The sequence below is a fragment of the Pectinophora gossypiella genome, chromosome 23 (genome assembly GCF_024362695.1).
Source record: "Pectinophora gossypiella chromosome 23, ilPecGoss1.1, whole genome shotgun sequence".
NCBI classification, from domain to species: domain Eukaryota; kingdom Metazoa; phylum Arthropoda; class Insecta; order Lepidoptera; family Gelechiidae; genus Pectinophora; species Pectinophora gossypiella.
Window position 1 is genome coordinate 4826835 of NC_065426.1, and position 12609 is coordinate 4839443.

The 12609-nt window shown below is 37.6% G+C and overlaps 2 protein-coding genes and 1 long non-coding RNA gene across 5 annotated transcripts in view; 2 read left to right on the plus strand and 1 right to left on the minus strand.

Annotated features, from left to right (window-relative positions):
• Positions 1–12609, plus strand: part of LOC126377396 (zwei Ig domain protein zig-8-like) — a 467377-nt gene that overhangs the window by 345982 nt on the left and 108786 nt on the right. The gene's annotated exons all lie outside the window — the stretch shown is intronic.
• LOC126377444 (uncharacterized) overlaps positions 1–12609 on the plus strand; it is a 175830-nt gene that overhangs the window by 17739 nt on the left and 145482 nt on the right. The gene's annotated exons all lie outside the window — the stretch shown is intronic.
• LOC126377389 (uncharacterized) lies at positions 693–5826 on the minus strand. Of its 2 annotated transcripts, none has more exons than XM_050025120.1 (7): positions 5599–5826; positions 4875–5031; positions 4220–4337; positions 3504–3638; positions 2107–2320; positions 918–1043; positions 693–837 (listed from the first exon to the last, which is right to left on the minus strand). In XM_050025120.1, exons 1-7 carry the CDS (start codon positions 5759–5761, stop codon positions 740–742), a joined length of 1011 nt encoding a protein of 336 aa, XP_049881077.1. In that variant the 5' UTR covers positions 5762–5826; the 3' UTR covers positions 693–739. The 2 variants fall into 2 exon arrangements, with proteins under 2 accessions (XP_049881077.1, XP_049881078.1); XM_050025121.1 differs by having other exon boundaries at positions 4875–5027; positions 5599–5687.

A 12609-nucleotide genomic window follows, 5' to 3' on the forward strand; every position in this document is an offset into this window, starting at 1 on the left:
AGCGAATTATTTGTAAACAGTGGTAAAATTACGAACCATTAGTTTTCATAATTATAAAATTTATGTTTTTGTAGGTGTTTTTGATCTATTACATAAACGACATGTAACCAGGAGGTATTAAGTGCAACCAGTTATTATTTTGCAATAAACTTATTGGACTTTTGAACCTTATCTTACGTGGAAATTAACGGCCTTATCGCTTATAGTAATCTCTTCTAGGCAACCACAAAGTGGGAAAACAAGCAAAACAACTATAAGGGCATCCCTCACGTTTTCAACTTGGTGTCACTAACCCCTAAAGATAGTCTCAAACCTTCTGAAATCTCGAAAGCCCAGTTTAGTAATTCAAGCTTAGTACTAAAGCCGTTATAAGTACGATACCCTGGTTAGTAAACAAGAAAACTTCATTTGGCTTATCTTGTAACTTTAGAACTTAATTTGGCACTGAAAGTGCTAGTTTAAATATTAAGTTATGTATATTTTACGGCCCCGTACTTTAAAGTGTTAGCGTGGTTCACCACGCTAACACTTCAGTAAATAGTGAACTATTTTTTCAAATTACTTCTTTTAAATGTTTGTCGCGTCGAGATGTGGTACAAAAAAGTTTATGAAAAAATACATTGCTACTGTGTACTTATGACAGAGGTTCTGGGATAGAAATAAAATTAAAAATGTGTTAGCAGATCCATGTTTCCAATATTTATTTTCTTAAAAGATGGTCTTTTGACTACTGTGGTGTTCACTTTTTCTCACGCGAGGCGCGGGTGTACAAGGCAGGACGGTTTATCCTGACAGCGGGCATTCGAACGTGGCTAGGCCTCTCGGTAGTAGCAGATTCTAGCAGATTACACAAATATTATATAGCGTCGATACAATTAGGATATATTTTTAATCAACGCTTAAAGTTCTGAAAGTACCAGGCATTCCGAGATATTGGTTGTGAAAATCCTGCTTCTGTCGGCGGTTTTCATCTGTACGAGCCTCCAGTGTGTCCCTGTAAAAAGCTCTGACTTTTTCTGAGCTCAGAAGATCAAGCCATTCGTCTGAAAATTAAAATCGAATTGGAAGCAAAACATGTGTCTTAATATTCATTTGTTATAATAAACTGTAACATTAACAGCCTATATACATCCCATTGCTGGGCACAGGCCTCCCCTCAATCAACCGGAGGGAGTATGGAGCATACTCCACCACGCTGCCCCAATGCGGGTTGATGGAGGTGTTTTTACGGCTAGTAGCCGGGACCAAAACGTGCATTCCGAAGCAGGGTATCATTTTAATCTTTCAGACAATCAGGTGATTCAAGCCTGAAAGTCCTTACCACACAAAGGACAATCTCACAAAGTGATTTCGTCGATGTCCCCATCGGGAATCGAACCCGGACCCGGAGAGGCTAACGCTCTGACCACTAAACCATGGAGGCAGTGTCATAAAATAAAGAATAACACTACGTCTTTTTCTATCGTGTGGGTTATCAGGTGGATTAGCAACCTCATCAACTTTGGTGTCAGGGTTATTGTTGAGCCACCAAACAACGGCACGACTCATGTAACGACAACTAACATCAGTAAGTAGTGCCTTCCGAAGCGCGGAGCATCTTAAACTCAGACATTTCATAATACTACAATATAGTACGCTAACTCTGCGCCCCGCACCAATTCGTCTCATCTCTGCTTTGGTCTTCAATGACCGTAAGCCGCAATAAGGAGGACTGTCTCTCTCACTCATGGAGGAGCTCGGTGGTACAGCGGTTAACGCGCTCGGTCTGCGATTGTTGAAGTTAAGCAACTTTCGCAAAGGCCGGTCATAGGATGGGTGACCACAAAAAAAGTTTTCATCTCAAACTCCTCCGTGCTTCGGAAGGCACGTTAAGCCGTTGGTCCCGGCTGCATTAGCAGTCGTTAATAACCACCAATCCGCACTGGGCCCGCGTGGTGGTTTAAGGCCCGATCTCCCTATCCATCTATAGGGAAGGCCCGTGCCCCAGCAGTGGGGACGTTAATGGGCTGGTGATGATGATGATGTCTCTCTCACTTGCATTTACATGCCCTATTTTTATATAGTGTGCCCGGGGTGTGGCGGTGTATAAAGGGGCTCAGTACTTACCATGTACAACCTTATACGATTTTCCTTTTCCTCCATACTCTATAGGTAGAATATCGTCAGGTATACGGTCGCGCAATGATTCAATGTCCTTGTGCCACTCAATCCGATTCGCAACTTTTTCGCTGACAACTTGTCTGAAGATCTTTATAAGGGTTTCGACAACTTTTGAAGTCGACACCAAGTGGATCGCTTTGACTCTGACTCCAAAAGCCTCCTGTAAGTTGAAAATGAATTTTGCGTGATAGTTTGTTGACTCCGTAGTATATTTTTCTAAAGTATTTTATTAGGTTGCCTGGAAGAGATTCCTACATAGCAATAAGGCCGCCTATTGTACTAATTCTATTTCTCTTTTGTTTTGTATTTTTTTTTCCTGTTTGTGCAATAAAGTATTTGTTATGTTATGTTAATATGTAGATTGGTTGATTTTTTTTTTGTAGCTGTGCGCTTGACTCTCAATTTCCCAATTTGAGGTCGCATGTTTGAATCCCAGCATAGGCCTTAACCAATGATTTTCGAATTTGTTTTCGAATTCATGTTTGGATCATAAATGATTGTCAAGTGAAACTTCCTTCCCGGAAAATGTTTTTAGGGTATGTGACCTAACCTACATTGGGTTGGAAAGTCAGACAGGCAGTCGCTTCTCTAAAAAACCGGACCTGTCAAATCTTCAGGTTAGGTAAGCGGACCCTGTGAAAAACGGGATAACGCTAACGTCTCGGATAACATCCACTACTTGTTGTTGTCTGGGCAAATTAATGTATTGCTTCATTAACATATTTCTTTTGAGTTTCTTTAATATAGTAATATTTATTTTCTTATATTAATCAATAATAAAATTATTTATTACAATGATTATTGTAATATATTTTTTTAATTGATTAAACATGAGTAATAAATAATTTTATTATTGATTGTCATTTTTGTGCGTCCAAACCAAATCATCCGTTTTTGAGTTGTTATAGGTACTAAAGCCTCCACCAACCCGCATTGGAGCAGCGTGGTGGAGTATGCTCCATACCCCCTCCGGTTGATTGAGGGGAGGCCTATACCCACCAGTAGGACGTATATAGGCTGTTTATGTATAGATAGTAAAGAAGTAGAGTAGATAAAACAGTTATATCATTTCTTTATTGAATGGCCTTGTTGAGCTAATCACTCGCCAATATTTGAATTTGACTTTCCACCAATCGGCCTATAATAAAATAATTATTAAAGATAAATGAACAAATTATCTATTTTATATTTACCAATAAGCGAAACGATGCTGCTATGATCACGATCTGGCTAGAGGTCGCACAGAACCGGGATACTTGGAAATACATGGGGGAGGCCTTTGCCCAGCAGTGGGATCACACAGTCTAATAATAATAACGACATACAATAATAATAATATTTACCAATAATATAGCAGTTGAATGCCGCAACTGTATCAGGTTTATTTTTGTACTTAAATCAAACAAATCAGCTTCAGTGTAATCGACTATGAAGATGAAACCGTCAATGTAATCATGTGAATACAAATACTCGGCATACTGGAACAAGAAATAAGGAAAATAATTCAAAGTTACATATTTATTAAATTATTGATAGAATTGTATATTTATTTCCCATTGGGAAAGGCAGAGACTACGGAAAAATGTACATAACATAACAAATCTGCATAATATACAGAATGTTAGTGAAATCGTAACGTTAACTTTGAGGGATGGTGGCAGAATTGAAAATATAAAAATAAAATACATAAAAAAGTTCCACTTCATATTAACTCATTATCATTAAACAACAAACGTTGGTGTCAAATGAAAAAGTGCTGAAAAGAATAGAAGACAAAAGAACCATAATAAAGACTGTCGAGAACCGGGGAGGAAATATGATTGGCCACCTGATACGTCACGATTCATTTATAAAGAACACAAGAAAAAATTGACGGAAAGAGAGGAAGGAATAGACCTAGGAGAACATTAAAATTTATGAAACAAATACCTAAAAGAGAAGGTGCAGGTCGTGTCGTATCAGGAGGTGAAGGATTTGGCGGGAAGAAGAGAGCAATGGCGATTACTCGACCGACAAGAACGCAGCTCTTAAATAAAGAGAGAACAATAATTCTACATACCGTGATTGCAAGACAATTCATATCTTCAATAATATTGTGTGAAAATTCATGCCCCGTCAACTTTAATAATATCACTCTGTTGTGGTCTTCAGTCATTTTTGGTAGAATTGCTCGAACGCTGAAAGCAATACTTGAAGTCAAGAGTAAATTGAATAAATTGACTTAACTTGGAATGTATGAATGTGATGAAAGTGGAGGAAGAGTAAGTCTTCTTCTATCGTGTGGGTTGTGAGGTGGAGTACTAACCTCATCAACCCTGGTGTCAGGGTTACTATTGAGCCGCCAAAGGCCCCTGGCATGGCTCATGTAACGACTACTTATTTACATCAGTAAGCAGTAACCGGGACCAACGACTTAACGTGCCTTCCGAAGCACGGATCATCTTACTTTCGGACAATCAGGTGATCAGCCTGTAATGTCCTAACCAAACTAGGGACCACAAAGTAATTTTTGTGATATGTCCCCACCGGGAATCCAACCCAGGACCTCCGGATCATGAGCCCAACGCTCAACCACTGGACCACGGAGGTCGTTAGAAGAGTAAGTGATGTATCAGGATCGTAGCAAATTGAAATTCTGTGTCTTTATTCTCAACTGAAAATGAATAGTGTCACTTTATGTATACATTTTGTCATCAAACAGTCTTGATACTTACGTTTGACTGTTCAGTTTTTTGAAATCTTCTATCACATTAAAGTCTTGATAGTACTTTGGCATTAGCGTCTTAAATGTACAAATCTTGTCCAATCGGCTTTTCGCTTGTTCTATCGATCCTTTGGTTGAGATGAGTAATGTTTCGAGGCGATGCCTTGCTGGGAACAATATTATTATTACTTTTTATTTTTTTGTCTTTATTTCTCCAGTGTGTCTGTTCACCAAAGACGCGTGAACGCTTTGAAGAGGATGTTATCCAAAACATGAACAACTCACTGACAAATTCTTCTCCTCAATGAATCGGAAGGGATATATGGAGCATACCATATACTCCGTATTAGTTGATGGTTTAGAGCTACCAATTCTTTCAATCAAACTTTTCAATCCACCCTTATGCCTCGAACTTCGTAATCTTACAAGGAGGAACACAAAATGAGCACAACCAAAAGGTTTCTTTAAACTGTCACCACTATTAACATTCACTTCCACTGTCGACACTCTTGACGCTGCAGAATTCTCTACTTTATTGTGCTACTTTTTAGAGAAAATTAGGGCAGTGGTTACCCTTCCGTCCCGCAGTACTCAGCCTGACGCGGGTGGGATGGCGACCAGAGAAGTCTATTTCAAAGCCGTACTAGGAGTCCTGTCCTTTGTCAACATAGTTTAACTTTATTTATTTAATTTTCATTAATATTAATTTCAACACAAAAATATTTTTTACTTACGGAATTCCTTCTTTACAAAATGGGTCTGCATCCTAATCCAATCTTCTAATTTATCTATAGCTTCATGCATATCACCAGCATTTTCAAACCCATATATTTTCCTTACAGCCTCAAGTGTTTCTGGATTGTGTTTTAACACAATGCTCTCTGGTATAAAATCCATTATAATGCACCGTACCGCTTTTGAGGAAATAAAAAATGTAATTTAATTTCGTTTAATCTCTTGGGAGGTGAGACAATGACTGTACATTGTCTCAACAATACAAGTTTTATATTTCCTTAAAACTAATTTACATGTTTCTTTTTATAAAAACAATGTGCGATTTTTTTAATTTGAGATGTATTGTAATGTTAATGCATATTTTTATTAAATTGTCATTGATCACAATGGCTTATAAATAATAATTATAATCAGTAAATTTAATTCCGTTTGTTGTAAAGTTAGCCAAATAAAATATAATATAAAATAAAAAAATATAATAAATATATAATTGAATGATTAAATATTATTTTGTTAGTCATTTTCAACCTGCTTGTTTATTAGTAATTATAAAACTGATCAAAATACTTTTAAACATATTTTAGCTAACTGGATAAATGAAACATGGATAGCGCTGATTTTTTTTAATAATATAGGCTCGCGTTTGGCCACAATTTCGTGATAAGCTGATGGTAACTGACGGTGTGGTCTAAGGCAGATCACACTAATGATATCGATAAAGACATGGAACATCTCTAGTGGTCTTGACATAAAAATATATAAAATAATTAAGTTTCTATAACATATTACTAAAAGGTTAACGTCGTGTCTTATAGGGAAGTCAAGGAATTGGCCTTTGATAGACTGGAATGGAAAATGCTACACCGACAAGAGCGTAGCTCTTAAAATGATGATGATGAACATATTACTACGTATCTAGACTTGAAGACTCCCAGATTATGACGTGTTGGATAAATAGACGACGGCAGACAGTTCCAGTCCTTTGATGACAATGAAAATTGTATTGCAATTTTTGGAGAATGGATTTTTTACTTTTATATCTACTCTAGAAGGAAAAGGAAGGAATACTCGCAGGTTGTCGCTTTTGTTCTCAACTCAGCATAAAACATGTACACCCAATTAGGATTAAAAAAAATATAATTAATGTCAGCATCTTTTTTATTGTCATAATTTTGCTGCAATACTGCATATTATTATTACTTACATGCTAAAGCTGGTCATGTCAGGGGCCTTTGGCGGCTCCACATGAACCTTGACACCAGAGTTGAAGGTCGATTATCCACTTCATAAACCACAAGATAGAAGAAGACTGACTCTAAAATGGCCATCTTTCACAAATCGTCGCTCTATCAAGGGTTTTACACAACATTTACTAAGTCTACTGAGCTCTTGGGTGGAAGGCAAGAGGGTAACCACTGTCCTATTTTTCCTTAAAAAGTAGCATGGAGAATGCTACACCTACAAGAGCGAGGCTCTTAAATTAGTGATGATGAAAGTTTATTATTTTAAAAAAATCATCATCATCATCACCAGCCCATTAACGTCCCCACTGCTGGGGCACGGGCCTTCCCTATTGATGGATAGGGAAATCGGGCCTTGAACTACCACGCGGGCCCAGTGCGGATTGATGGTTATTAACGACTGCTAATGCAGCCGGGACCAACGGCTTAACGCGCCTTCCGAAGCACGGAGGAGCTTGAGATGAAAACTTTTTTTTGTGGTCATCCATCCTAAGACCCTTCCTTCCTCCTTCCTCCTTTTTTTTTTAAAAAAATAGCTCTACATTAATCATGTTTGCTCATCCGGTTATGGTCTCTGCATTAGATGAAGTAGTTAATATATTAGATCTCATTAAATTAATTATTACATAGAACGTAGAAACGTGTTTAAAACCGACATAGGAATTGTGTCCTATCCTTTCTTATACGATGGACCATTATGAGGACCATTTTAATTTTTTTTTTTTGCTTCATCATACCCATCATGGAACTTAGTATAAAAAAAAACACATTTATTTTATATAAAGAACTTACAGACAAACTATACGTAATGCATGCTAAAGGTACTAGGAAAAACTAAAAGTGGATAAAGGCGGTCTTATTAAAGCGACCTCTTCCAGACAACCTTCAATATATAAATACAGACTTAAGTGTAGCACAAAACAGATTGACAGATATGTATAAGCTGAAAACAGGCCCTTATACCAATACTAGTTTTTGCCCGCGGTATTGCTTGCTTTAAATTCGGGGTAACACGGTTTCCCTTTCCTTATGTACCAATTTTGAGCTTTCTACCTTGAAAACTCCCATATACAATTTCACTGCCTCTTTGAACGGGTTGGGGGCAGATTTTCTTTCAGTCTCAAATAGTCCGCATACCAATTTTTAGCTTTCTACGTTGAAAATTGCGAAATGCCTCATGCAAACTTCTACCCCCCATTTTAGGGATATGACGGGTTAGAAAGAGACAAAAAGCAGCTTGTGTCGCTCTCCATTGTTTCAACTGTCTCCACTTAAAACATCACGTCAATTCGTCGGTTCATTTTGCCGTGACAGGCGGGTAAACAAACACCAAGACAAAAACACACACCTTTGCATTTATAATATTAGTATGGATTGCAGACTAAAAGTAACCAAGACCGACCCACATCAAAATTCATGTACAGAACCATAGCACGTCAAACGCAGCGCGGTTACACCAGGGCCGAATTTGTGAACTGTTTTGTTCGATAATTCATTGTGTGCCAGTGGGCCGGAACGAGAAGATTAGCGCAGTACCTGATGTAGGTATACTGACTGCTTATTACACTTTGCTTAGCTGATTTAGGACGTACTTCAAATGGGGCGAAAATATTGGGGACGTAAAGGTTTTGAGATTAAAGTAAAGAGACTGCTAACGCGTCGTGAAGTTGTTAAGGAGAATACAACTTTGAATGTTTTATATTTACATTATTATTATATTTGTATGTCGTTACCATATCTCAGGCCAATGGAGTCTTTAAGAAGCCGTGCGAGAGGTCGAAAGCAACACCCAGGTCCTTTAATACTTCACTGTGTATGAACCACATATTATGAGGCAATAAATTTTTGAAAATTATACGGGACAATTTTTTTCTTGTCATAGTGTTTCGATGTACGTAAATTCAAATTTGTTTATCGAAAAATAACATTACGCGTGATTGATATCTAATTTTCAGTTACACAGTGAATGGATGTGTTGAGACAATTTAATTTAAATGAGGTGTGACACCAACCGGCAATATCCCTGTATGCAGTATAGGAGTGCAATTAAAAACAATCCCTTGTTTGAATAGGAGTATTTCATGTATTTATTTTTGTCGTGGCTTATTGTACATTTGCCGCAGATGGCATTAACTACTTCGCCAGAATATAGGCTACTGCTATTATTATATTTGTACGTCGTTTCCATATCTCGGGCCTATGGATTCCCGGACATTTGGAAGGCCGAAGCTAACACGTGGAGGCCTTTTCTCAGCTTCTTATTCTTATTTTACCCCCCTGTTGGGATGTAGGGCTCGGACAATAGATTTCCACTCCTCGTGATATTTTAAAACAATTTAATCTAAATGTGGTATTATTGTTATTTGTAATTTTATTTCTATATCTCGAGGCCATAGAGTCCCGGATCTTTGGAAGTGATATGTGGGGCCGAAGTCCGATATTATGGAATTATGTTTTAATTTTTAAATGCATATTTTTTATATGAATTATAAATTCTAGTGTCACCTTTGTTGAGTGATGAATAATTTATTTTGTTACTTTTTAAGATTACCATCTGCCTACACATTGTTACCTAATTAAAATTTTGACCTTTATATCATAATGAATTAATTACTAAAGAGGATTTAGTAGGATCATCATACATTAAGTAAACTGTAAAATAATTATTTTAAATTACTTTGTATATGTTACAATAAAAATAATTTTAGAATCGTTGTTCACTTGATAAGATACATAACATTAATTATATATATATGTTTAAATATAAACATTATAGTATATGCAATGGTATACTTTAAGGCAGCAAATAAGACGGTTGACTCAAATAAGGCCATTTTCCTAATAAGGCCAGTTTAAAAATTATACATTATACATATATATTTTTTTGTATTTCGTCGTGACATGACACTGTCTCTAAGCCTCTGATTATGAGTTTGACTTTATACACATTAGTGACAACGTACGAAAACTTTTAGGGATGATGGAGCCCATGATTCTGGGTTAATGTCAAGTGAAATTTTCCATCGCAAAGTATGTCATGAATTTTCCGACAGGAAATTCCACTTGATATGAACTCAGAATCGTGGTCTGAATCATCCCCTTTAGGTGTTACTAACCCATACGTACTTGTATGGCAACCTGTACGTACTTGGACTAAGGGGGATGATTTGACTCATTATTTTCAGTTAATATCAAGTGGAATTTTCCATCTCAAAAGTGTAGAAAAAAGTGTGACTTTTCCGAGAAGAAATTCCACTTGACCTGGACCTTCAGTATTCGTTACGGTGTCACTACTATCATGTATAATAATATAGATAACTGGTATTACATGATTTCCAGAATTTTTACACGGTTTATGGCATTATTACGTGCATGGCATTTGAACATAGCTGGCGAGGAGTGTGTACTTAGATTAAATCTCAACCTACCACTTCGGTTTTACATGTTATGTAAACCTGAAGATAAAAACCAATTGAATATAAACAAGAAACCTTTCAAAAGAGCAGACTACGGATTACCCGGTATTCTTTGTAGCGAAACAGTCCAATATTGACTGATGAGATTGAGCGACTGTGAAAGCTCCTTTCTATAAACCTTGTTTGTTGCGAAGAACAGGAAACAAAGTATTTGTCCAACTAGTAGGAAGTAGTGAACGGGCAAAGAGTGCAAAGCCAGGATCTAGTTATAATGGTTTGTCGTAGAGTAAACAGCAATTGTTTAATTTGATAGACCTTTAATTCAGGAACGTAAATACAATTATCAGTATTAATTGTAAGTTAAAGTATTTGCAACGGCCGTGTAATGCGAGCTGTTGAAAGATACCAGTTTTACCGCCAATAAATATATTTTTGCTTTTCTACATTTTTCAACATTAGTTAGTAGGTATAAGTATCGCAAGTGATTTTATTAATTTTAATTTCAAATACATATTTCCATTTTGGGTTTGAATCCCGGGTTTTAAACCACTAAATACGAGTTTACAGTGTTGAATTCATGTTTGGATTATTTATAATCGATATTAAGTGGTTTAACCACACATACATAAACTGCCTGTATACGTCCCACTGCTGGGCACGGGCCTCCCCTCAATCAACCGGAGGAGGTATGGAGCATACTCCACCACGCTGCTCCACTGCGGGTTGGTGGAGGTGTTTTTACGGCTAATAGCCGGGACCAACGGTTTAACGTGCCTTCCGAAGCACGGAATCATCTTACTTTTTTGGACAATCAGGTGATTCAAGCCTGGAAGTCCTTACCATACAAAGGACAGTCTCACAAAATGCTTTCGACAATGTCGGGAATTGAACCCGGTCCTCCAGATCGCGAGCCTAACGCTCTAACCACTAGACCACGGAGGCCACACTTTGTATATGTACATAAATTCCGATGTGTTATCGGAAAATTATATTGCACGTGTGGGGATGATATTTAATTTTCAGTTACACAGTAAACGTGTTAAACTAACGACATCTCTGCAACGCTACTTCTGTCTCTCTTCTGCTTTCATAGTGAGACGTTTCAGCGACTAGCTTCATTGAAAACGACTTTCTTTTGTGATCCTATTGACATTTTACTGTCTCATTTATTATTTTTAGGGCTTCCATAAATATTTACTGCCATTTTGTTTTGGCGTGAGCAGGAAAAGCGATTGTATGGTTATGGGGAGTGAATGTCAAGGGCGGTACGATCAATGTCCCCTTTTGTAATAAAATCGTACGAAGTTTGACTGTAAAAACTTCGATAAATGGCTTGTTTCGAGTGTAAGATAAATAGGACGATAAGAAGGTCTGAAATACGCGGATTCATTTGTTATTCACGATACTCATTCATAATGTGTCACATTGTGTTTTATACGCCTTGTTCAGGGGTCACGCGGGGAGTAACGCGGCGCGGTGTGCGGGGCGGGGCGTCAAGAGTTTTCTCCGTTCACGACACACGCCGGACACTTCATACAAAACACCTCGTTTAACACAAACAATACGCTTTGACGTATATATGTGTGCGTGACGCCTGACGCCCATACGATTGTAGACTAGACGTAAAACGCCAAATACGGAAGACTCGACAGAAGCCCTCCTACAACTATACGTTTAATTCTGCTGGCCAGTTATTCTGTGCGCCATGTGGCCGAACCTTCAAATCGAAGTTCGGTTTTGCTAGCCACATTAGAGCCTATCATAAAAACGACCTGGGATAGACATTTAGGAGTCGCCGTCGCCGGACACGGCTTGGACGCGATGATGTAGACTAATGTAAGACCGAGGGGGTGAGGTAAACTTAGCTCAGCCGCTGGTGAGGAGCGCAGAGTTGCCGTTATATACAGCGTAACGAATACTGAGGGGGATGATTCAGACCATGATTCTGAATTCACATCAAGTGGAATTAAGCGTAATAGCAGTTAAACACATGACCCTATTTTTTGATTCGCCGCAGTTGAGTAAAGAGAGGTGGATTCCAATATTTGTTTATAACATAACGTATATTATAACATAACCGTCCATAACATAACGTCCATAACATAACAGTTACAGTTGAATGTTTGTGTTGACTGAACATATATTTGTGTTGGTATGATTTTGTGTTTACTTGCATCCGTTGTGTATTTACAGTTATACCTTACCACAGAATGTTGTTAAAGATAAACACATCATTGGCATAAATGAACTCGTAAATTCACTTTGTTGTTATAATATCTACGTGTTATATGGAATCGTACATTATATCTATAAAGAGTAAAGTTGGTGAAGGACGGAATTTTTTAGCGACTTC